Source organism: Dermacentor variabilis, chromosome 6, assembly GCF_050947875.1.
Source record: "Dermacentor variabilis isolate Ectoservices chromosome 6, ASM5094787v1, whole genome shotgun sequence".
In the NCBI taxonomy this organism is placed as follows: domain Eukaryota; kingdom Metazoa; phylum Arthropoda; class Arachnida; order Ixodida; family Ixodidae; genus Dermacentor; species Dermacentor variabilis.
The window spans coordinates 111,233,345-111,260,261 of NC_134573.1; the positions used below are offsets into that span (position 1 = coordinate 111,233,345).

At 49.0% G+C, this 26,917-nt stretch overlaps 2 protein-coding genes across 6 annotated transcripts in view; one reads left to right on the forward strand and one right to left on the reverse strand.

Annotated features, from left to right (window-relative positions):
- Positions 1-26,917, reverse strand: part of LOC142586256 (uncharacterized) — a 65,440-nt gene that overhangs the window by 17,961 nt on the left and 20,562 nt on the right. Inside the window, exon 5 of the mRNA XM_075697505.1 lies at positions 4,605-5,016. Coding sequence (XP_075553620.1) covers positions 4,605-5,016 — 412 coding nt within the window. The remainder of the gene's footprint in view (positions 1-4,604; positions 5,017-26,917) is intronic.
- LOC142585027 (amine sulfotransferase-like) lies at positions 14,269-25,552 on the forward strand. Of its 5 annotated transcripts, none has more exons than XM_075695464.1 (4): positions 14,440-14,721; positions 21,182-21,552; positions 21,977-22,282; positions 24,107-25,552. In XM_075695464.1, the coding sequence occupies exons 2-4, from the start codon at positions 21,206-21,208 to the stop codon at positions 24,408-24,410; spliced, it is 957 nt and encodes a 318-aa protein (XP_075551579.1). In that variant the 5' UTR covers positions 14,440-14,721; positions 21,182-21,205; the 3' UTR covers positions 24,411-25,552. The 5 variants fall into 5 exon arrangements, with proteins under 5 accessions (XP_075551581.1, XP_075551582.1, XP_075551579.1 ...); XM_075695465.1 differs by having other exon boundaries at positions 14,442-14,630; XM_075695466.1 differs by lacking the exons at positions 21,182-21,552; positions 21,977-22,282; positions 24,107-25,552 and adding an exon at positions 15,673-18,214 and having other exon boundaries at positions 14,269-14,721.

The following is a 26,917-nucleotide window of genomic DNA, read 5'->3' on the forward strand; positions in this document are numbered from 1 at the left end:
CCTCCTCCTCCTCCTCCTCCTCCTTTTATTTTCATCGCACCAGAAGTACGATGTCCGTCGGCGCATGCGACGGCAATCGCAGTCGCTGTGCTGTACGCTGTACGCCTGCACCAAATCGACACCGACAGTGGAGTGGGTGCAGCAAAATCATGAACCAGCCCGGCACCTTTCCAGCACCTTTTGAAATGAACGGCGCGGTTCAGCGGGCGCCATTGCTGCACTGTTGAAATGAACGGTGGGGTGCAGCCCCTCGTGAACTGGTTCAGGTGGTGCAGGCGAATCGAAAGTACTTCATATAGGGAACCAAAGCGCTGCATAAGCGCAGGCCTATTTGCGGCTGCTGCTGTGAGTCGTGCCCACGTGTCACCCACGCGCTGCTTCGCGATCTGGCGATTAGCGAGGCAGTCGCGCCACACTTCGCTCCGTTGGCAACGTGCCTCACGAGACAGATTGTGCCCGCCAGCCAACATATTGCGAAATGAAAACAAGTATACAGCTGCACTCAAATTTCGTATTAGGGAGTATCGTAATCGTCAGTGAATTTTTGGAACCAATAAACCTTGAATATGTCGCGGACTTAGTATTCTAACTGCACCTGTATTAACCATTGCTTTGAACGGTAATTAACTATACAATTACATAACATTATTGGCTTGCCATAGTGGCACAGTGGCAACGCACCATCCCGCTACGTCATGTAAAACTCGTGTAACAATACGAAAAGTAGGCCAATGGCCTGTTTTATGTAGGTGACATGTTAAAGAAAAACACATAAAAATTGTGCAGTGAAGTTAGCCAGTTGCATCCCTTCATTTGAATGATTGCATGCATTAAGATTAAGCGGTCCTTTCACGTGCTAATCAAGTGTGAGAAATATAGTTTTTAATAACTTTGTGACCACATTAATTAGTGTGTAAACTCATATAACGACACTGCTTTTATAAGTAGTGAAGTAGCATGCTACTTGCAAGAACATTTCATACTGGGATTTTAAAAGAAATTTCTACATTACAAGTATACACAATATGCAGTTTATTCAATAAAGGGCCACAAGCAGCTTTATTTTTTTGCAATGGCACTCATTTATTAAAAATTTTGCCCAGATAGAGGCAAGAAAAACACAAATCTTTCGACAACGAAAGTGATCTTAATTTATTCACCAGCTACTGTGGCTATGGCATTGTGCTACTATCACAAAGTAAGGGGTTGAATTGCTAGCCGTGGCAGTCGCATTTCGATGGGAGCCACATGTAAAAGGAAGCTCTTGCACTTAGATTTATTTCAGAATAACTTATTGAACTCTTAAATTTCCGAAGGCTATTGCACAAGGGGGCATGCATACGCAAAATCTAACAAGCGATCCTAACATCAACCGAAAGCAAAGAGCACCATTGTAAACCAAGCATCTTTCCGATACTTCGAATGTGGAAAACATTCATTGCTTCAACACGTATTGTTCAACAGCGCTGCAAAAATAAGCATGATAAGGCATATTAAGTACTCTATCAGGTAGCTGGCTCTACAGATGTATATATGTCAAAAGACATGAATGCATGCTTAGACTACATCATGCACACACAGCAGGAAAACCTTTTTTAAGAGCAGTCTCTTCTGGCAGATATGAGCGGTGTTAGGAATGGCCGTACGGGGTGACAACGTGCCAGCTTTCAGCCCGCTGCACGTGCTCCAATCCAACTAGACGGGGCGCACTTCAAAGAACTGCGAATAACCGGCAGCCACGTGGCGCGGGGTCAGCTCAGGAATGTGGTACCCGGCCGCGCCACCCGGGACGGAGCAGAGTTCTACGAAACCCCTCTGACGTCGGCTCCGGACCATTACACCTGTGTGTGTGTGCAACACGAGTATGTGAGCCCGCCTCCTCCAAAAGGGCGGGTCATCTACGGTGACGTCGAACGGTGACGTCGAACGATGACTGGACGAACGTTTCCGTCCCTGGGAATCAAGGGGGGGGGGGCAAGTGCTTATAAGCAGCGTTTGCCGGCTGCTAGTGCGTGCTCGTCGTCGGGAGCTGAGTGCTCGTTGTCATGCTAGAAATGTACTAGTGAGCTGCGTGCTCGTAAGCTGTTTGCTGTATGTTAGTCTTGCGGGCTCCATATGGGAGTTACGCTAGACTGTCGATGTATGTCTTGTCTAAGAAGTAAATAATGTAAATAAATCCTGCTCTCCTAAGTCCCGACGAAGAGTCAAGCTCCTTCCTACAGCTACGACTGCCAAACTTTACATCTGAATGGCAGCGGTGAGATCGGCCTACAGCTCGTAGATCGTCCGACAACTCTAATAGCGGGCGAGAAGCAGCAGTATATTTGTTGGAGGGCGCTGTGTAATAGCGCTTATGAAAGGATGGAGAGTACTGTAATATCCTGTTCGGCATCCAAATTCCGTGTCGAATGGTTATGATCGCTGGCGCCACTCTGCACCTAACGCTGTAAGTGTGCCCTAGTGTATTTCCTCTCCCCTCTCCGGAATAAACTCATTCTTTGTCTGGTCCTCGACTCGAGCAGTCCGGCTTCTCTTCTGCGGCGCTTCGCGCCATGCCATTAGGCCTCATGTCATAGGTCCCGCGTCTGGCCGCCCCATCTAAGTTACTTCAAGTACCTATCAGCAAAACTTTGTAGAGAGAGCCTCCTTTAAAGCAAACACTGCCTAGGGCGATGTAAAAGGAAAGAATAAAATGACACCCGTCCTGGAGGCTTAATGGCTATGGTATCGCGCTGCTAAACACAAAGTAGTGGAATGTAATCCCCGCCGCCACGGCCACATTTAAACGGGGGCAAACTGCAAAAGCACCCGTGTACTGTACATTGAGTGCAGAACCCGAGGTTGCATAAATTCAGAGTCCCTTACTACGGCGTGCTTCATAATCAGATCGGGGTTCTGGCACGTAAAACCCCAGAATTTAAGCAAATTTTCATTGAAGAATAAGATGAACTGCTTTGTTTTGTAAATATCTCAAATGATGTGCCAGGATAATTGAATGATAATTTCTATTATGTATGCATATTCAAGCTCCGAGCTAATTAAAGCAACTCCTTTACTGTCACCGCTAAGAGGAACACAAAAGACGGCGGAGGGAACCCAATGTAGAGCTGGCAAGCTGTTAAGTATCGCATGACAAATAGGTGAGATAAACACCCCTATATTTGTAAAAGGAACAGTATTGACACACTAGTCCTGGAGAGCTTTTCCTTGCAGCAAAGGAGTTGTGTGCTTGCTCGTCAAAATATTCATACTTATAATCCACACCACTTAGTTTATCCAGGTTGTGCTCTAAAGTACTGTCAGGTGGCAACTTGACTTGCCTATAAATCACACAATAATCGAAGAAGTGATGTGCGCTACATGATATACAACTGCACCAATAACTTAGTTTGTATATATCACACAATCATCAATAAACTGATGCACAGTAGATGAAATACCATAGGGCAGATTATTCATGTATAGGCAAAACAATAAGCATTTCTTCCCGAGGAACTCCTTAATGCACGGCAACATGACAGGATGCTCAGCTGCTGCTTAGAATGTATTGAAAATGACTTCAAAGAAGCGCTGCTCTCCAGGTGATCACAGTCTAGCTATCCTGATGATCATGGCAATTCCTTTCATTTTAAAACTGAAGCGTTTCTGCTTTACCTTGCCGAGGGCTTCAACACAAACATGTAGCGTGTAGACGTCTATAACAGAATGTGTCCTAGAGTGTAAGTCTGTGAAAAGATTGAATTTCACACACAAAAATTACACTCCACGTTGAGCAATCACACACCGATAACTTGCGGCTTCCTTCAAGAGCAGACGTGGACTTTATAGTTGGTGCTTGCTGCTGCGTTTGATACACGAATATGGCTAGGAGCAGGTCGAGATGCGCACTCTCGACCAATACACACGCGTCCTTTCGTCAGAGGGAACTTCTATATGTATTCACAGCACAGGCACCGCGATGAACGAAGCAGGCTAGCGCTAAGATTGAATTTCACAACAGAAATTACATTCGACGTTCAGTAATCAACACACATGAACTGCGGCTTCCTCCAGGAGCAGCCGTGTGCTTTGGGTTGGTGCTTCCTGCTGCGTTTGATGCGAGAATATGGCTACAAGCAGGCACCGCTTATGCGCAATCACGAGCAACATACACGCATCATTTCTTCATGATATAACGCTGAGCACGGGCAGAGCGAGGATCTCATTGCGCTGACAGGATGACTTTGCTGCAGCAGAGTACTGCATACGCGGTGAGGATGGCTGTATGTGCTTGTAGATAGGTCATCTTGTAACTTGTTTTAATACAGGTAGAACGATACGGACATAGAACACATATGAGACAACACACAGCGCTAAACAACCATCTGGGAACAGCTGTTTACGCCCGCAGTGTCCCACAAAATCTGGCAGCACGCAACCCAGAGTGCCGCACCAGTCGCATTGTTGAAATGCCAATCGTGTGGAATAACTCCTCTCAAAGTCGCATTGCGACACGTGCGATTGATGCGATTTCCTTCTCGCTGCAGTCGCAGCATGTGAAGCAGGCTTAAGCGTTATATTTATTAGAGGCTTTTTTTCTTTCTTTCGTAAAGTATTATACTCACTTGTAGGCTGGTATGGTTTTGGTGTGGTGGTAGAAGGACACGCAGCAGTCTTTCGGGTTTCTTATCACGTAGATGTAGTTGGCCTCCTCTGAAAAAGGCACCAGCTGGAACGGCAGGTGCGTGGTCACGATACGAGGCCTGGCACACTTCTCGATAGCATCGAGCCCGAGCATCTCCAGCAAGGTGGATCCCGGTGTCACGCCTCTGCAGGCTTGGTAGGCGGCCTTCAGGATGCCCTGGACCCAATGGGTGCCACACTTTGGGAAGGTGTCCAGGACCACGTCTCCCGGTTCGGGCCGGTACCGAAGACCGCTGCGATACACTTCTTCGGAGAAGGCGCCCGGAAGTCTGTGGCCATCTACGATCTTGTAGTAAGGCCTCTCTCGTTCGATCATCGTGCTTGTATCCCGGACTTGCGTTCGAAAAGGCGTGAGCGGGAAAAAAACGCAGAAGAAAATTAAGCAAACTCAACTCCAGGTGATACATAAGAAATATGAATCATGCTTAGTTTTGTCGAGAAGGCTTGTATTGAATCATAGAAGTGTTCTGCAGCAAACGGTTATTGTTCTGGCGAGGGGTGCATTCTATGGGTCTGTCTGTCTTTTTTTAGAGCGCAGCTTTTAGGCGCCCATTGTTGTGGCTAGCGTCGTACCTCGTAACCAGAATGAACGAGCACAGCGAAAGTTGAAAGAGAACGCGCAGCGCCGCGGAAGATGAAAGGCGGTGACAGCGAAGAGAGGAAGAAGAAAGTGGTGGAGGAGGGTATAGCGAAAGCGTGAGAAGAAAAGTATAGTGCCACGCAAGACGGGCTGTGAGGCAACAATGCCTACGAGATGGCACCAGAATAGCGTATGGAAACAAAGCGCTGCATGAGCGCAGGTCTGCCTGCGGCGGCTGCCTGCCTACGCGCTGTCTCTCGCGATCTCCCGATTAGCGAGGTAGTCGCGTCACTCTTCTCTCCATTTGCAACATGCCGCACGAGACAGATTGTCTGCGCCAGCCAATACATCGCGAAATGAAAACACGTATAGAGCGACGCTCAAATTTCGCATTAGGGAGTATCGTAATCGTAGGTGAATTTCTTTTTAATGCCAGTGTTTTACGTGCCAGAAGCACGACGTAATTATGAGGCACGCCGCAGTGGGACACCCAATTAATTTTGACCACCTGGGTATCTTTAACGTGCAGCAAGTGCACAGCGCGCGGGCGCGCACACACACACACACACACACACACACACACACACACACACACACACACACACACACACACACACACACACACACACACACACACACACACACACACACACACACACACACACACACACACACACACACACACACACACACACACACACGCACGCACGCACGCACACACATATTGCAAAGGATACGAAATGCAGGTACAAAAGAAACAAGAATAGACGAGGAGAACGAAGAGCTTTAGAGGCCGGACTGCGCTACGATCACGCTACAATCATCGTCCATGTCCTGTAACAAAGCCATTTCTTCACAACACTTCGTAACAGTTGTGGTGGAAGGTGCGGGGCAATCGACACCCGAAGACAGAGGCTGAACCACAAGTTCTTCGACGGAGCCGTCGCCTTGCTGGACTCCCACCGAATCCACCGGAGTTGAATATGTCCCACGACGCAGACAAACAACGGCCCATTCCAACTGCTGTGCCGACCAGTTCAGTTCAACAACTGAGAGATGCGTGTCCCTTCGCCCGAAGATCGGACGGAGACTTCGAGGAATAGCTGCATTATCACCGCCGCATTATCACCGGGTGGGTGCCTCCAACAAATGGAACAGCGCTTCTTAGCTTTCGAACGTCATGTTTTTTGTAACAGATACTGCGTTGGTGTGATTCGACAATCACGAGGAAACATTGATAACATGGGCACATTTGTTTCGGAAATCAAAGAGTGATTCGGCGACTCCGCGACGAAAAAGGAAATGGCAGTACAGACGCTACTGCAACGCGCGCAAGCGCCAGGGGAAACCTGCACGACCTACATTGAGGCAGTAATAATGCTGTGTAGGTTGGTGGACTCTGGGATGGATGAGGAAGACAAAGTCGGGCACATCCTTAAAAGAATTGCCGAAGATGTTTACAGTTTCCTCATTGCAAAAGACACCCTGACTTCCGTCGCCGACATCATTCGGCACTGTCGCACTTTCGAGAAACTGAAGGCATCACACCGAAGTTTGGCAGGCTAGACAATGTGACGACAGTTGCAAGCGTAGATAGCAACCAGCCCCTCGATCTTGCATCAACGATCCGACAAATAGTTCGGGAAGAGCTCAGCCTGCACGCGCAAGTGACACACCCAGGCACTCATAGCTTCCACCTACCACCAGATTTCGAGCCAAACGTGGCATCCTTTCCCCCGTATCCTGCGGCGAGGGACATTGAGGATTATGAGCTCGCGCCCCGACAGCAGCCACGTCTCTGCGACAGAGGCCCTACTTATGACGCTCGGCCACAACGAGAACAGCCGCGTTTTTACCGCCGAGGCCCTGTGACTTCTGTCAGGCCGCGACAAGAACAGCACCGACCCTACTACCACGACGCGACTTATGAACGATATAACGGATTTCAGCGAGCAGCAGAGACACGTTATCCACATGACAACGAACTTTCTCGCCGCCCGCAGCAGCCTAGCATTCGTTTCGAGGAAGATGCTGTGAACTGCGACCCTCCCGTGCGCTACAACTGCGGTTCCACATGCCATATAGCTCGGTATTGTCGCTAAGGCCGTCAATCACGAAGGGCACCACCGATGTTCTCGCCACCCGGAACCCGTACTTCATATGACTTGCGGAAGACCGATTTGCTTCCAATGGACCGCTTCTCGCACGAGACCAGACGCAGCGATTCGCCAGCATCTGAGCGGAGTTTGACGCCACCAAGTAACCGTCCCCGTCGCTCTCCGTCCCCTCGGCGCCGTTCTTCCTCACCGCCGCCGGGAAACTAGCATCCGCGGGCAATGGAGGTGAAGTCGCTGCACGGTCTTTGCAAGAGATACTTCTGCCTGTTGTGATGCTCAAAAACAAAGTGAATGCGTCGAATGACGGAATACCGACCATAGCGTTAGTTGATAATGGGGCGACTGTGTCTGTGATGAGCCTCGCTTTCAAAAACCGTCTAGGCCACAAAGTTATGTTTTCTTGGAACGATGGTATTACCTTTCGTGGAGTAGGCGGCGAGTGGCTTCATCCCCTTGGTGTTTGTGCTGTGAGTGTTTTGTTGGCTGGGAAAGTGTTTGTGTCGGAATTCCAGGATCGTTCTCGTTGTTCGCTCGATGTTATTCTTGGTATCAATTTTCTTGAACAATGCGGCGCTTCCGTGGACTGTGGTTGTGGCGGAATGTCGTTGAACGCGTTATTTATATCAACACATTCCGAACAATGCTCGCGTGGCGAAGACAAGGACACAGACACACTCAGTGTTCTTGATGAAGTGATTGCACTATCTTGGTGCCTGACGCCCGTTCGTGTTTCTGCAACTACTGTTGACGCTGATTGTGTTGACCTTGTAGTTAGGCCTCTCTGCATCAACTGTGCTAAAAATATACTTGTGACCTGCTCTGTCGTGTGCATGAGGAAAGGAGTCGCCATATTGTGGGCGCTGAACTGTTCCGCCACGCCGGTTGTCCTTCCTCGCGGTATGAAAATCGCTCTCTTCGATGAAGCCGCATGTAGCTCAATAGCGGCACTACCTGCGGACGTCTCTACAGCTTGCTCTCCTGGCAATAATCGCCATTCTGAAGAGCTAATGCTTGGCATGATCAGCAAGGCTCTCTGTACATCGGAACGGCAAGCACTGGTACATGTCTTTGCTAGGCATGAGGCTGCATTCGACTTCACGCATGGAGATGCATCCCTTCCTTTACCTTCGTCCCGCGCTCGTCACAGAATAGATACCGGCTCAGCACACCCCATCCGCCAGAAGCCCTACCGAGTGTCATCCTTCGAGCGCAAAGTTGTTGCGGAGCAAATCAAGGAGATGATGAAGTAAGGTGTCGTTCAAGAGTCGTCTAGTCCATGGGCAGCCTCAGTAACCTTGGTCCAAAAAAAAGATTGCTCCTGGAGATTCTGCGTGGATTACAGGCGTCTAAACAAAGTGACTGTCGAACGCCCCTACTCAGTTTTATCGTTCCCTTCGGCACTATGTTTAAGACCTAAGTTTAAGACCAAGGACATGTCCTGCTATATCTCTCGGAACAATTTGATCACTTCTGTTCGAAAGTCATACATGCGTAGTACCTCAAAAAGTTACTTGTGCCTGACTCTGTCAAAAGCGGGCTCTCGGTTCAATGACACGCAAAAACCTGAAGCCTTTGTATGTTCAGTGGTATACTAAATGGTCTAGGGTTAACGACAACGCACTAAAGACGTTCCTGCCGACAACCGAACCGAATTGCTCACAGCGAATTACGTAGCTTCAGTGTTGCGTCAGAATCTTCACTAATACTGCCCGAACAGTGCCAGCTTATGGCACTGTTGTGAAATGACACAGCCGATTTCAGGGCGATCGAACAAGCCACGATGATGAAGAATGGAGCGGCTGACCGTCGCTCGATCATAGAGCAAGATGGCTCGACGGTGAACCACAAATTGACGCGAAGTGGAGGCTTTATATAGTGTTGAACAGATAGTTCGGCGCCTTGGCATAAGTGCGGGCTCAAAAGAAACTCCCACCCGCGTCTCGTAGCTTAATTTCTGTTGCAATATTACGGACTTTATGAACGCCCCTCGTACGTCGCTTTAAAACGCAGAAGGCACCACGACAGCAGACGCTTTCACCAGAGCATACAGACCTGCCCGCCGGTTTGCCACCGTCGCTTCCGTTCTCGTCGCCGCGCCCCAGCAGTCCCTCAATGAGTACGTCTGTCGATGTTCAGTGTGCGCTCTAGTTTGCCAGTGTTTTTGTTCCGGTGACAAAACCCACCATTTATCGCCGATGTCGCGTCGGGGCGTCAGTTCGAAATGATCGAACGCCCTCGCCACTGGGTCATGAGCCAGCCGCGCGTGTTGTCTCTTTGAGAGCTCGCGCCGTGGGGTGCACCTGTCGACGCTTTTTCGGCAACATCCGGGCTGGAATTCTAATTTCTGGCGAAAGCGACGCATGTGCCCACGCTATATAGCGTCGCTTCTGCCGAGCGAGGCAGTTTTCCGCCTCAATTTTTTTTATCGCACGAGAAAAATAAAAATATACAATAAAGGTCCGCGTATTTGAGTAGCGCGTTTGTAGTACTCGCGAGGATAACGCGGAGCTGCGCTTGTGGTTGTCTTTTGGAATCGAGCGCTGATTGCGTGCCAAGTACCCAACTTGTGACTGAATTGATTCGTTTTAGGTTCCAATTCGAACGGGACTCGAGCGTCCCTGACCCGCCCTCTCTCGATTCGCAAGCAGGCGGCAGCTCAGTCCTCTGTGGGTTCCCAGCAGAGTCGGGCCTCGAACGCGAGCTGGCCTGCGTGGTCTAAACAGTGCCGGTGCATGCGCGACGCCGGGTTAACAAACACGCATTTCGCCAAAGTGACAGCACAAGCGAACTCTGTTTTCTTTCGCGTTGACACAGTCACGTTTATTTAATTATTATTTTAGGGCTTTCATGCACCGAATTGTAACGTAAATAGTTTCCTTCCTCTTAGCCTGTTATCTCTTCCTGTGCCACTAGGCATGCGCCACTTGGTGTATAATCTGCCACTCTTCAATGAACCTCTTTGACACCAACTTGAGTCAGCGGATACGTGCCACTGGCACTGGGTATGTGTTGCTGTTCATAATAATCAATATGTCGTATAAGACATATTCCCAATTGCACATCCATCACAAGATAGATTGCTAATCGCATTGACGCGTCGCCAATGATCTCCATATGTAGGATGGATGAGCCGCAATTTTTGTTTAGTTCTCGAAGAACTCCGGCCGCGTCAGTGAGCCTACTACACTTCACGTATCAGGTGTCACGTGCTATCTCAAATGAGACAAGCATCTTGCTTTGCTGCAAGAGCACATCACAAGAGAGATTATGCGGGAGCTTTGTTTATCGAAGGAGCACGGCGCTTGTACAGCAGTTCTTCGGTCGCGCTTGTTCCACTGCCGTTGAAGTTTTTTCGTGCACATGGGCCTATTTAGATGACCTTGTTGGTTCTGTATGCGCGGTTCTTTGCCCCCTGTGATTAAAAAAAAGTTGTGATCGCATAAATATCTCGGCTAAAGCGCTCACTCTGTTTTCCGTTCCCTTTGATTACCCCTACCTCCTTCCTTTCTTGCTCTGCGCTACAAGCCTAAAACAGTCATGACATACCAACTCGTCCGAACTGCGAAGCTTTTACTTACAAAACCCATGATCTCTGAAAGTTTATGTTATATTTCGGTATAAACGATGAATGTATCTCCCTGCAATATAGCAGGGTGAAAGGATGGACGTTGTACCTATAATTGTAGAACAGTTGTTAACATTTCACGTCTTAGGCTAAGCATATTACACTGTACTTTGCAACGATGCTTATCACTGACACACTATATTCTGTCTAGCGTGTGTGCCAAGAATCCGAAACTGACTTTTTTTATTACAGTGAATTAGGGCGCGAAACTAAGTGTAATAAAGCCAGAAAAAGAAAGAGCCTCCTAGGGGGGTATTCTGTAAAATTCCACCTAGTGGGCTGCCCATTTCGGCCGCTGCTGATTGAATGCAGCTGTACGAGCGAAGATGAGGCGAGCGGTCCTAGTCAATCCGCAGTGCCCGAAATGGACAGTCCACTAGGAGGACCCTTACCATCGAAATGCGGTGGCCGCGGCCGGTATTCGATCCCACGACCACGTGCTCAGCAGTGCAACACCATAGCCGCTAAGGCACCACGGCGCACAGATTCCCTACAAGTCTGTAGAAGCTTGCACGAAGCTTCGAGCGTGCTCTCCGGCTTCCACAGAGCTCGATCGCGGCTTATTAAAACTTCAGTAATCACTGCGGGTTTCAGAATGTCCCCAGGTTTTCTATGGAAATCTCACCAATGTAAACGCAATGCTTACTCGGTACCCGCAAAATTTAAGCTCGATGCCTCTACTGGTCTCCCGTGGTGATCTTTTGAACATCGTCCGCAGCTGTTGCCCTACAGGACGTCACGGGACGTGATATGACGGGGTAAACTTCCGCTAGAAGTACTGGTTGCTACTGACCGACGCTGCAAAAGTTAGAAGGCGCCAAGCCGCGCCACCAGAACATTTGAATACATGGGCCCTATGGACTGCCGACCTTCATGCGTTACGGCATGTCTTTCTGACGTGTCGGTTTTGATAGCTAGTAGGTGGCGCTCAAGCAGACAAGTCTACGTTCCGGCGTCGCTAGGGCGTAACGACTTTGGGCTCCCACGTTATTATCCTTGAGGTTCGCCGCGGCGCTTGCCCGTTGATAATGGTTACGCTGTGTGTAATGACCCGCCTAATGATTACGTAATTGTGCCTGTGTTTGGGCCCCAACTATGTCCCACGTACGTTTTTGTTGCTGTATGCTCGCGGTCCATTTCCTGCCTTTGATTGGAATAAATGGAAATACTCACCCATTTGTGACCATTATCAGTCTTAACTCACCGCGGCGGAACTCTTGGCCGCCAGTGTCGCTTGGTTACTTAAGTTAAGGCGATCCATTTCCAGTGATAATCATTTCTCTCCCCAAGACCATTCTAAATTGAGTCCGTCGCTGCCAAAACTACTCCGTACGGTCCCCAAGGCAACTGCATCACATCACGTTGCACCCATAAACATAGCTATTGCACTGCGGCAAGGTTTATTTGTGCTTCTAACACACGCTGTATGTGAATGTTACGACCGTGCCCAACAATGTTGCCCTAACCCTTTTACGAAAGGCTCACTTGCATTTTCCAGGTTTGGCATGTATGTTACGTTGGGTGTGGATAGTTTCCTCGATGTATGCTACAACTTGCATACAGACCGTTTAGAAACACGTCCTTTGCGAGTTTTTTTTTTGTTGTATCAAAGTTCTTATATAAGCTGTTTATGTTAATTAAGTTCTGGGGTTTTACAGGCCAAAACCACGATCTGATATGAGCCACACCATAGTGAGGGACTCCCGATAAATTTTGACCACGTGGGATTCTCTAAAACGCGCACGTATATCTACAAGCACGCGCGCATTTTTGCCCGTCGCCCCCATTGAAACGTAGCTGTCACGACCGGGATCGAGCCCCCTACCTCGAGCTCAACAGCGCAGCGCCATCGATGCAGAGTAATGTGCAACGCGAAACGTTGGTTGGTTTCATTAATGTGCACCCAATGTTCGGCACACGAGCGTTTTTGCATTCCGCGCACATCGGAGTGCGACCGCCGCGGCCGGGAAGCGAAACCGCGAACTGGCGCTCAGCATCCCAACGCCAAAGCCACTGAGACGCCGCGGAGGGTGCGAAACCTTGTACAGTCCATGGATGCCTTGAGTAAAGCATGTCGAAATGTTCGGAACTTGCAGAGTGTTATGATCATCAAGAAGTTCGCGACACCCGTGTCCACGAGCTAACAGCGCTGCTTTGCAACGAAAACGTGTGATGGAACAAATTAAAGACAAGACAGAAAAGCATACATTATGAAACGTAAACTCTATGGGCTAGAGATTATGCGGGCTTTCCACTCCACTCAATAAATAAACGGGATCCGCCTTTGTACTACACGCAGGAGGTGAGAAAGAAAGGGTAGGGTAACACCACCGAGGGGAAGAACTCACACGCACATCCGCGAGAAAGTGCTATCGTCAGAGTAGACAGGGTACCTGACGGACTTCGCGACCTTAGGAAACGGAACGGGAGCGTCCGTTGCGTTGTGCTGCGCCGATCGGCAAGCCCATACATCCTTCACTTTTAGATTAGGCTGAATTACGAAGTTTTTGGCAATGCGCGGATTTCGTTTGGGTACAGCCTTGAAAAAGGTAATAAAACTAGTGCACCTCAAGTACAGTCGCGAGCAAAAGTTTCGAGATCAGAGGTGTCGTGAATGAAATTTCTGTTATCGCAGCCTAGGTCGCAACACTGAAATCAAGTGGCACAGCCCACATGTGCACGTTGTACCGATGCAATGCACTGCCACAATTTCGGGATGGATAGTTGTGCTAGAAGAAATCTTTATATTCTTGCTGATGCCGCAGCCCGTAAACATTTAGTTATATATAATTGTTAGCGAACTGGCGACAATGACAACTTGAACGATATTAGGGAAGTACCGTTCCAGGCTGTTAGCGCCATAACCGCTTTCCACGGCATATGACCCGCACGTTTGAGCGAGCTAAACTCTCAATGGGAATTTCCGCAACACACCTATCTGAATATTGCTCAACCTATGCACGGGGCGCGCCGTTTGATGTGCTTGTTAGGACAAGCTCTCTAATGGAACGTAGTTCGATTCATCCTAAGGCTAAAAATATCCAGAAGGACTGCTTTTTGCTTGATTCGGGGTACGAGTACTGGCGTTGTCGCGTGCGTTTGCGTTCCAAGTTGGCATCGTATACCCGGAAACCGTCACTTTAGGCGTTTGCGACCGTTCCTACTGCAATTCCCGCCCAATGGCACTGGAGATAAAACCTGTCTCCAGAGTCGGCACCTCCACGCGCGTCCTCACCGCGAGGAGTTGCTGCATCAGACCAAGCGCGAAGGTTGCGCGCGCCTGCCTGCACGAATGTTGGCCATCAGCTATACAGCCGAGCGTCGACCGATTATCTAAAGGCTCCGTTGACGCCCTCTCTCTTTCTTTTTTGCATGCTATTTTACAGCTCGTACAGCGGATTAGGAAAGAGAGAGAGAGAGAGAGAGCGGGGGGGCTTCAAGGCCTTCGGAACCGGAAAAGAAAAGCGGTTGCCTGGCGATTTGTTGAGGCGAGATACGTCTGCACTGTGGCTCTCACTTTCTGTAGGCCGGTGTCGAAAGTCGCGCCGTCGCTCCGTCCTCCCTCGGACGCCATCGCAGCTGATACGACGCCCGCGGAAGGAGGACATCGCAGTGTTTGCCAGCGGTGAGTGGACGCTCTATCTCGCTCGTCTCGTGCAACGAGGGTACCTGTGCGCCACAGTGTCAACGTAGCAGCTGCAGTGCAGGAAATCAAGGTATGCAGTGTTTTGTGAACGTAACGCGCGCAGGAAACGTGGGAACCTTGTTACAAAGGGATTGTAATTTGACTCAAAATTAACCTTCTCAATAACGAATATTAAGCGGTAAGGATTCTCGCGTTCTTGTAAAGCGTGACCTGCCACAGAGTGTAAGGGGTAAACCACTTCAAGTCTAACCTACTTGTTCATCGGGTAGCGGCGAGCGGTCTGTCCCAGTCGCCTCAACTTACGGCACCTTGTTCAACGTGAACAAACGGAAATTGCACGGAGTGCGAGGGTCAATGACAGAGCGCTAACAAGCTTTGCGAGGATCACTGCGCAAGTTGAGAACGTTCGTTATGTTTCGTGGCAGTACCAGTTCCAGTGACAGTGACAGTTCCAGTCACCCTTCGTAGTACCTACGAAGGGTGACTTACTCGGCCCTACGATTTCTTCGTGTGCGCGAGAACGACATTTTTGCAGCAGGTTTCTGACTTACTCATGTCCAGATGTCAGTGCTGCGATGCTTAATCCTGGCAAGATGTATGAATGACATGACAGTGCAACACATTGTCATTCTGAGGGGTAATAGTCGCAAAGAAACGTTACGAAGTTGTTGTAGTGGCTGCAGCTTTAGTGCAGCGGCCGACAAAGGAGCGTGTAATCAAAATGTCACTTTTGAAATTGCCCCCACACTGTATACCAAGACATTTGAGACGACAAGGGGACAACGAGCGCTTTGACATCATTTCGATGCCAATCGAACCACTTGCTCTCTGATAAAACGATTTTTAGCATGGCATCATCTTTCCAGGAACATGAATTACTGATGGCGCGTTGCTCTAAAGAAGTTGGCTATTGGAATTAACAGAGTACAAGCGTAAGTACAAAAGCCGACACTTGAGGCACTTGCAGGATATGAAAGCCTGTGACTGAAAAGAAACGTACTTGTTTGTTTCGCCGAAACAGGATTTGAAGACCGGAGCAGCGATGAAGGACAGGGAGAGGCCCTTCTATAAAATTTTGAATGGGCACCGGATTCCTGGAGCGTTTTCGGAGGACGTGCTTCAAGGATTTCTGCGCTACGAGCCGGCAGATGACGACATATTCATCGTTACCTTCCCGAAATGTGGCACCCACTGGGCACACATGATGCTCTCGGCGACCCTGCAGGTCTGCCGAGGCCTGCCACCAAGACCGTTCATCCTTGCGGAGAGAGAGGGCGTGGACACCATCTCGGCGGCTCCGAGGCCTCGTATCGTCTGCACTCATCTTCCTTTTCGTCTTACACCCCGCAATGAGCGGACGAAATACGTATACGTGGCCAGGAACCCAAAGGACTGCTGCGTGTCATTTTTCCATCACACAAAGGCCTTGCCCAGCTACGGATTCGCGGATGGCACCTTTAACGAGTACTTTGAGATCTTTCTAGAGGGTCTAACGGACTTCGGCAGCTACTACGACAATCTCAAATCTTGGTACGCTCGCAAAGATGATCCGAACATCTTGTTCATGACGTACGAATCTATGAAGCTTGACAGCAAAGGTTCCGTGATTAAGTTGGCCAAGTTCGTGGATGAGCAGCTTGCCGCAGCGCTCGAAGAAGATGGCGACAAGATGCGATTTGTATTGGAGGCGTGCAGTGTGGATCGCATGAGGAAAGAAGCCCAGGGGCCTTTTGTTAGGAAAGGCGTGGTAGGCGACTGGAAGAATTACTTTTCTCCAGAACAATCGCGAAGGCTGGAAGAGAGATTCATGCTAGAAATGAAGGGAACGGACATACCTGACCTCTGGAAGGACGTTGACTGGAAACTCAACGGACCAAACGGCGCTTAAAGGCTATGCCCAATATTTGCTAGAACTTGGTGTTAGAAAGCAAGAGAATGGCCTTCAAAAAAAGAAAGCAGGTCCGATGTGATTGATATTTTCGAATGGTACTTATAATACTGGAAAGTCGAGGCAGATTGTGCTATATATAGAATGTGATTCGTGCCATATGTACTGTGTTGGAATGAGATTGTTTGACAGCAAAACTAATATTTATACTCATTTCATGTGCTAGCGCACAAGCACGAAATATTTTCTGGTGTTGTTGGTTTTATATACTTCATTTTCTTTTTCCGCCTTGTTGCTTTGAAATGGCACGGTACTGGCTTGACGGACAGAATCTAGGTCTTACTCTTGTCACGGATCCAACTTGTCCCACCCGTATGGGAAACAGCGTTAGCAGAGACACTACTCCGGACTTAACATTCGCAAAACGAATTCCACAAGCAGACTGGATCAACACACAAGACAACTTGGGCAGCGATCACTATTTAATCCAAACAAAAGTTCCAGCGGGCCCGCGAAAGCCTAAGGGCCGTCAACTCCGCATAACGAACTGGGACGCTTTCCGGCAGGCCAGAGCCCTCACCTCTTTCTCGGGTACCCAACCCCCTTTCGAAGATTGGGTCGCATCCTTGCTGCAAGACGCGAGCGAAGCCACTAAATTGGTGCCTGAGGAAGCTAATCTGCAGGAGGCAGATAGCAAGTTACTGCATATGTGGGAAGCCCTCGCCAGTCTGCAACGCAGATACAAACACAACAAGCTCAACCGAACGCTCAGGAAACGTATTAGTACTCTCACCCTTCACATCGAAGACTACGCACGACAACTTACTCGTCAAAATTGGCACAGCACATGCGACAGCATGGAGCGGCAACCAAACCTGCCCAAAACGTGGAATATCCTCCGTTACCTCCTCGATCCGGCCAACAGCAAGAACACACAACAGCACAACTTGCAAAAAATTATTCACACCCATCCGGGCACGGACGCACAAGTTCTTCAAGAGCTGATAGACCGATACATAGGACCTCAACCTACTACACCCGCTCCAGCATACACAGGCACCGCTAACGACCACCTGGACGCGCCCATACAAGCAGCAGAAGTGCGGGAAGCCATCCTCGCACTCCGCCCTAACTCGGCCCCGGGACCTGATGGCGTTACTAATAAAATGCTTCGCAACCTAGATGAGGATTCTATACTAGCCCTCACAGCTTATTTTAACGCATACTGGGAAACTGGAAACCTCCCCTCACAATGGAAAGAAGCCAAAATTATTATGATTCCCAAACCCGGGAAGCGCCTCCTACTCGAAAACCTCCGTCCTATCTCCCTCACTTCATGTGTCGGAAAGGTCCTCGAACACGTCATCCTCACACGCTTACAAAGACATATGAACGACAACGACCTCTACCCCAATACCATGATTGGCTTCCGCTCGAAACTTTCTCCTCAAGATATCATGATTCAGCTCAAGCACCAAATTATCGATGGCGACAAAAGCTCCAGGCTGGACACCAAAGCCATCTTGGGACTAGACCTAACCAAGGCATTCGATAACGTCACGCATGAGGCCATACTGAACCAACTAGCACAACTTCAGGTTGGTCATCGAGCATATAACTACGTGAAGAATTTTCTTACAGGTCGCACGGCCACCATTACCATCGGAGGGTTGCAGTCGCCCATTATTCACTTCGGCAGCAAAGGCACGCCGCAAGGATCGGTTCTATCCCCTTTTCTGTTCAACGTGGCCTTGCTCGGACTACCGCCTGCATTAGCTAGCATCCCCAACCTCAAGCATAGCCTCTACGCAGACGATATCACCCTGTGGGTCACCGGGGGCAGCGACGGGGACATCCAAAACACGCTGCAGCAAGCCATCAACGAGGTCGTTGCATACGTAGAACCGCGCGGCCTGGCGTGCTCCCCACAGAAATCGGAGCTCCTTCTGTACAAGCCTACTTGGGGAGGTCGACGCCCAGACCCTCACCCGCCCGAGATAGAACTCCACGTGCACCAGCAACGCATACCTACTGTACCTAGCATTCGTATCCTTGGCTTACGCATCCAACATAACGGAAGAAACACGGAGATACTCAAGCAATTAGATAATCATGTACACCAAACCACTCGCCTCATTGCACGCATCGGAAATCGACATCACGGGATGAAAGAAAGCAACCTTATACGCCTGGTAACCGCCTACGCCCTGAGCAGGATCACCTATGTCGCCCCGTACCTTAGCCTCAATGCAACTGACAAGCTCAAACTCAACACCATGATCAAGAGGGCCTATAAACAAGCCCTACATCTTCCCATCACCACTTCTAACGAGAAACTGGACGCCCTCGGCATCCATAACACCATAGACGAGCTTATTGAAGCGCAGCGTATTAGCCAATACGAACGACTCGCCAATTCCACCACGGGCAGGCACATTCTAGGCACCCTAGGCATAACCTACACCACCCAATTCGGACCAAAAGTACCCATCCCTCCAAACATTCGTGCTCAACTAGTTATCCCACCCATACCTCGCCATATGCACCCTGAACACAATCCGGAGCGACGTGCAGAACGAGCTAAACGACTACAAAAGCGCTACGACCAAGCCGCTGACGTAACCTACGTCGACGCAGCAGAATACTCCAACCAAAATGCCATGGCGGTCGTCGCAGTAGCGGGTTCGCAGTACCGCCTCGCCGCGGCCGCATCAATATTCACCACGCAACCCGAAGTAGGAGAAGAAACGGCCATCGCTTTGGCTTACGCGGCTACCAATGCACACTGCATCATAAGCGATTCAAAAACGGCCATTCGTAACTACACAAGAGGACTGATAGCACCCCAAGCACAGAAGATTCTCTCTGGCACTCCTCCCTCAAGGCAACGCCGCGTGCAGATCATCTGGGCCCCTGGTCACTCGGGTCTGGCTGGAAACGAAGCCGCCCACGATGCCGCCCGAGCTCTCGCACACCGGGCGCATCATCCTTCTCCTGCGTCTTCCGATCCCGACCAGCCCTCTGTTCTGCATCGCGGTCACGCGCGGGACCGAATGGTCACGTTGAGAGAAATTCTCCTTCACTACCGCAGGGAGCGGTTACGCTACCCCCCAGCACACAAAACACTGAATAAGTCTCAATCTACCACTTGGCGACTCCTTCAGACACGAACCTTTCCGAACCCCGTGCTTTACAACCGCATGTACCCCGATGCATACTCTCCACTCTGCAAAGCGTGCGAGGCCCGCGCTGACCTCGATCATATTATCTGGCAATGCCCCAAAGCCTCACCCACCAACACCTCCCACACTAACACACGCATAACTACGGCCGAGCAGTGGGAGACATTGCTGCTCAGCTTGGACCCAGAGGAGCAGCTCTGGGCCGTCCGGATGGCCGAAGACGCCGCCAGAAAGCAAGGACTGGCCGCCGTCTGAGGAAGGGGGGATTGGGGGTTAGTCTCCCGACCCCCGCCACCCCTGAACCCCATCAAGGACATAACAAAGTTTTATCTCTCTCTCTCTCTGCAACACTTGTTTAGCCTAATGTACTTGCTTTTACTCTGTATTTTCATCCAATAAACTTTACTGCTCCGCGCTAATGCGAGAGACAATTGTACAACTCTTTCTTTTGCTTTTATGAATATGGTCTTGCCTACTGACTGTCGTTGTTGTTCATCGACAGTCTATTTTGCTTTCGTATATATTGAGGTAATGTTTAATCTTGAATGCAGCGCCTTAAGGAAATATGCCACTTGACGTGTAGAAACAAAGGGAGAGAAGAAAGAAAACTCACTCTGCAACAAATTCCTGAGACCCGACTCCATTTCTCCCACTGTCGAGCACTATAGCTTTATGATTAACCATTATGCCTGAGCAATAAACTACAGCCCAGATTGCTCAAACGCGCGTCATTTATCGAGCAGCTGCTGTTTCTAGTGGCGGCGCTACGGCGTTGCACGTGGACAGAGTTGCGTTAAAGGAAGGAACGATTGCTCGGTGAATCTCGAGGGGTGCACAGAAAAGCCCGGCCGGCCTAGCAGTATGTTTGAGACCCTTGACTAACCAGTCGCGTCTTAGAGCTCTGCCCTTGGATTTTGAAAATAGGCTTTGAAGAAGACAGTCATTCAAAACTTCACGAACTCGTGATTTTTTGTTATCACGACACTTTCTCCTAAGCTCAAGTGCCGCTTAGTTTAACTCCCCTTTTCGAATTTGTGCCTATTTATTATAATTTACTCAATTGAGATGCACTTTCAGCGCCGTGAATTTATGTCGCGTATGCTTGCCTTTCTGACAAGGGCACTGAGTTTAGTTACGATAGGGAAAAGGGGGCAAGCTACAATTAAAGTTGACACTTTATGATTCCCGAGCGATAAAATGCTCGCGTACGTAATAGTCCAACAAGACATGTCGCGCGCATGCAGTCAATGGTTCATATTGCTGCGCGACTTGATGCATGGGCATGTTGGCTGCAGCGTAACGTGTGTCCCTCGTGCTTATGTTTTGTTTTCCATTGCTGGAGGCCGTCGCAGCGAATGAAATGTGTTATGTGCGAATGATTCTCATTTGCACCATAACAATACCACACCAAGAAGTAGCACGCATTATTGTTTCATGAAAAATTGTGTTTTGGAATACAGGCGCAACCCACAGGAACCGGCACAATGACCACTGCCACCAGCAACGAATTCCAGCCCATCTTCCAGTTGATTGACGGCATCAAGATTCCGCTCGGCTTTGACGGTGACAAACTGCGTTCGGCTCTGAAGTACCAGGCCTCGAGCGGTGACATTTTCATCGACACGTTCCCCAAGTGTGGGACCAACTGGACCAAGCGCATTGTGGAGTTGCTGATCGGCGGCGAATATGTTGCCTCTCAAAAGGACGGCTACGGCCTAGCGACCACATTCTTCGAGATGGTAGGCAAGGACACCATAACAGCCCTGCCCGAGCCGAGGATTGTCACCACACACCTTGCATACCAGCTCGTCCCGAAGCACTCAGCTGCAAAGTAAGTGATCCCAACTGCTGCTGAAACAGATACTAGATATTGTGCCGGCACTCCCTCTGAATCTTGTTGCTTGACTATGCGTACTTTAAAGCATAGTCATAAAGCTTGATGTGTATGATCCAGGGCATACCGATCAGGAAACGAATAATGATGCTTATGTGGCTTTTAGTGGTTGTTGGCAGTTGCTGGCGACTGGCCACAATGACGCTCCTTATGCTATTCAGCGTTGGCACACCTCAGAAACAATATGGCTGGAGAGTAAGACTTCCGTTTAGCTCTAGGGGAAAAAAAGAAGTAAGAAAAAAGCGTGCCAACGAAAATTACGATCCACGCTATGCGCTCAACGGCTTCTATTAAATTGAGTTTTAGTGTGCTTATAGCATTGATTGCTGCCTCTTGATCGTATGAAACTTGTCGTATTCAGGTACATATACGTGGTGAGAAACCCCAAGGACTGCTGCGTGTCCTTCTTCCACCACACTAAGAAGACGAAGGCGTACCATTTCGAACAAGGCGCATTCGAGGACTACCTGCAGCTGTTCATAAAGGGAGAGACAAGCTTCGGTGATTACTTCGAGCACTTGGTCTCGTGGTACCCTCACGTCGATGAGCCCAACGTTCTCTTTCTCACGTACGAGGGCATGAAGAAGGACCCGGCGGCTGCCGTACTCAAAATAGCGAAGTTTCTGGACGTCTGCGACGCAGAGCTACTTGATGTTGATTCCAACAGGTAATTTTTTTGTATTTTTGTAGTGATTCGTGAGTAAATTGACAGACATACAACAAACACCACGTCAGGATAGACTGCCACGTTCTCCTTCAGGAACGGTCTGTGCATTTACTCGGCCGACGATTACTTATGCATCCACCTGCAACCGATCAAATGCGGAGGAAATTGGGCGGTCGTTCACCGCAACCAACGAACGCGAACTTTCTCTTTCTTGAAATTTTCTCCCCAACTGCGGGCACGACGACGCCAGTGCGACGTCATAATTTTCACGGCATTTCAAGTACTGTGAACGCTGAAAAAGCTTGCAAGAACTGTTGGTGGAGCGTTCGGTGTGTGGGTCGGTAGGTAGCTCAGTCGATCGCTCGCTCGCTGGAACGTTAAATGGAACGGAAGGGTAAAGGAACAGATAGGAAGGGTAAACAGAACTGCCTTCACTGGCTACGTCATGATATCGGGGCTCTAAAACCTGCAGTAATGAGCTCGCACATAATGCAGCCACGCGTGCGAAAGTGCCCCCTGGCTCACGGGTATTGACCACATTATTCTTGTAGTGGCGAACGATGTCATTCTGCTAAGATCCTTTTCTGAGCGGCCTGAGGAGAATGTAGGCTACAGATAGATAGATAGATAGATAGATAGATAGATAGATAGATAGATAGATAGATAGATAGATAGATTTGATAGATAGATAGATAGATAGATAGATAGATAGATAGATAGATAGATAGATAGATAGATAGATAGATAGATAAAGTGGTTCTTCATAAAAAAAAACGAAACGATGATGAAGAACGAAACTATTGCTGACCACGGTGCAAGTGTCAAACTTTGATGTTGACTTGACACCTGAACAGTAGCAATAGACTTGCCGGCAATTACTCCTCCTAAAAACCGCCTTTGGTCACACTATTAGGACACTACAGAGCTAAAGCAGGCACACAAGACAACGCGCATAACGAGTTGCACGGCCTATCATACGTCTCCATAACCGCAGCTGAAATTGTCAACTCGTTTAGCGCGTTTTCCTCCCGATTGATAACAGACATGGGTGATCGGCGGACACCCGAGTAACAATGCCCGCTGAGAGCTTCACGTCTGGCCGAAGAAACAACGCTTCAGCACAGAACAATAGAGCTCGTGTCCGTCTACTCCTCTTGTCCTGTGTTAAAGCGCGGCTTCATTACTGTGTGGGAGGCGGCGTGAAGAGGTAGCCGCCGTAGCCACGGTTTATTTAGGCCCGCCAGCCATGGTGCAGCGGGATCCCGGGAGCGGCCGATACCGCGGCCGTTCAGGTCGAGCGCGCTAGCGTGTTCTAACTGTAAAAATATGTTTATACTGATAAACTGTTTAACTGATAAAAATGTTTATACCCCTAAGGGTCTTTTCTTGTCGCACTTCTCGTCACCATTACCGTTATGGCCTTAGAAAAATGTATAGAGGCCCATAACGGAGCTCTAACTAGACGTGCGATGACAAAAGAAGCAGATGTAATCATTATGACGGCCTTGGGCCAACAAAAATATCCGACAAAAGAATTTCGCACGGAGAGATTTGAAACACTCCTGACAGGTATTTCTGTGCGCCCAAGGCTGTCAGAATCTTTACATAGTTTTCTACTATATGTGTTTTGCCATCGCACGTCTAGGTAGAGCTCCGTTGTCGTCCTCTTGACGGCTGCTGTGTAGTGCGCACTACATTTGTTCTACGATCCGCGTTAACGACCGTAACGCTTTAAATACATTCAATGCTATATGTGTCAAAATTCATTAGGGAACTTGTTTTGGTCTAACTTCGTACTATTGCTGTGCGCATCCACGTTTACAGGTTCAAAGAGGTCGTGAGGGACAGCAGCATCGACGCCATGAAGGAGCACTACAACGCGAGCTACCAGAAGGCCCTCGGAGGCAACGGCGTGGACCAGTGGATCGAGAGGAAGGACTACCCGCTGGCCCGGGCACCTCCGCCGCCCGACGTCATGGTGCGTAAGGGCATCGTCGGCGACTGGCGCAACCATTTCACGACCGACCAGTCGCGGCGCATCGAGCGCGCCTTCGTGGAGAAGTGCGGTCACGTGGTCGACCACCGGAAGATCTGGAACCCCGAAGACTGGATGGAGAACGTGGCGTAACGCTGGGAGGTCCACTCGGCGTGGTAGCACCGACGCTGTGGGGCGAACACTCTATTCCGATGGCCCCTAGCTTGGTTGACCCGAGTCCCACAGAGAGTCCTTAGAAACGCTGGCGTCAGGTCAAGGAATTCACGAAGCTAACTAATGGATAAATGAGCTCTAGAATGGCCTCCGGGAATGTGTCCCGAGGCTGCCCTACCATCCATCTATTTTAAATATGGAAGGTGTCCGGGCCGTAAATAGTTGTGCGAAACAGTAATGCACATGAATTCTGCAGGGAGACTCTAAGCTGTTTGCGAAGGCTCGAAACATATCAATTCAGAAATGTTCTTTGTGATTCACTACTGCTTTTGTACTCTTTCACTTATTCATTAAGGTGTTTGTGGAATTTGTAATTGATTTTGCAATATTTAGGATGTACCGCAGCGGGGAGTGACACTACGCTTAGGGCATGTCCTTATGGCGCTCGCATCCCCTTTGAGGGCGTAATGTTTTCATAGCAGCCAGAGTACTATAACTTCATACCATCATGCACTTTCATATGAAACGGTGTAAGATAATGTAGCGATGAATTTTTTTAGTCCAGTACTTCATACGTAATGATCAAAGAATACCTCGCGCAGCGCTTTACAAGCAGCGTTGTACCACCCCTTTCCCCAAAATTTTCTCCAAATGCGCACCAAGGCACGGGAAATAATACACACTTTAACAGAACAGTACAGTATTGAGAACAGTACAGTATATATATTTATTATCAGCTCGACAATTTCGAGCATTCACATCAAAAAGCACCGCGAACACAGTAGACAGCCTGATGTTCAATGTCTCTGCAGCGCTCAATTCTGAAAATATGGGTCAGCCGGTATAGCAAAAACAAATCTTGTCAACGGATACAGTGGTTAGTTACGCCTGGCAGGCTGACAAGTGCCTGTTCACATTGACGACATCGACGCATTGGTCCCACGAGAAATATAGATAATAAGTTCCACATACGATTTATGACGAGATTGAGCACCGTTGAAGACGTTGGCAAGTGCTGGCTGCAGCCAAACAAGGATATGTACATTAGTACATTATTGCAACACGCAGCAGGCCGAGCTCTGAACGTTGGATAAATATATTGCTACAACAAGGGGAAAAAATAAAGCTTTATCCTGTTATGTCTGTTTTATCTTTCGTTCCTTGTCAATCCAGATCTCTGTTCTGCCTGAGAGGACGAAACAGAGTTGTACAACTTGGTTGCAAAATATAATCAACTGAAGTGGTTGCAGTAGTGTTGCGACCTTAGCACCTCGCTGAAAGGGCTGAAGTATTATCGAACAGGATAAGGACAGCTGCTCGGTTAAGTAGGGGCCGCGGCCCTTAGCTGGGATTATTCAAAGTACGCGGGTGACGTTTCGCGAAAATTTCATCCCCTCAGCCAAAAGTCGAAGTCGGGAATCAATGTCACCGTTGAACTTTATAAATTATGGTTCCTGTGCCCTTATTTTGCAAGGGTTCTTCTCCTTTGTTTCTAATAACTTCTAATCAGCCGTCCCACCAAGTGTCCTGTTTCCAGCGATAATCGAGGCTTCGGCCACGTGCCCAACCTGATAACGAATATTAAGAATAATGAAAAGTAAAAGAATAATTACAAAGTATGACTCCCGATTTCGATTACCGGATGAATCTGTGGCATCACAATTGCGCCTTCAAGAATTTCAGTTGCGTGTCCCTAAACACCAGCTCTGATCTGTCCTATTGCCAGCAATGCTGTGAAGGAGGCTTATTTGGCACGATATCAGTCTAATTGCGCTTTGTGATGCGTGCATCGTCCCTGGTTCAAGCGCACGCTAGGGACGTTGCAAGCAACGCAACCGCACGAGAGCGCATACAGGGCTGTTGTAGGTATGGCCTCGCGCTTTCAACAGCTAAAAAAAATTTAATAAATATGGGAGCAAACAAAAAATACTGCGCGCCGTGAGCGACTGTAGCCAACAATCTAAGCGCGCGGTCTTTCAAAAATTTTGCGTTATATCTTTGTTGATAGGTCAGCACTGACGGAAAAATGCGGGCTTGGGTTCACATGACTTTTCCCTCTCTGCAGAAGTACGCGCCGTCCACGGCACCGCACTATGCGCCGGTGCGCTCCGTCGCGCTTTATTTGTTAACTAGCTGATTACACGAAAGAACGCGCAGCTGTGACACGTTGTGAAAGGTAAAGAATGACCACCTGCGCAACATTCCATGGTGCTACTATTTCGCTGGGTCACAGCCGGCCGATTCTGCGAAGTTACGTTACCGATGGCACGTATGCAGGTGAGGCACTATACGTACGACTTCAGGTTTGATTACTGTGCTATGCTGTGGCTAGCAAAACCTTCCTTTGCATTAGCGTTCCGTCTAAAGGCCAACTGCAACAAAATTTTGAACCGCGTAAAGCGCCTATAATTTCAGATAGTGTAGATCTGCAGTATCCTCAATGCGAACGTTTACGCCCGAATTACGAGTGGATGCGTCCCAAAAAG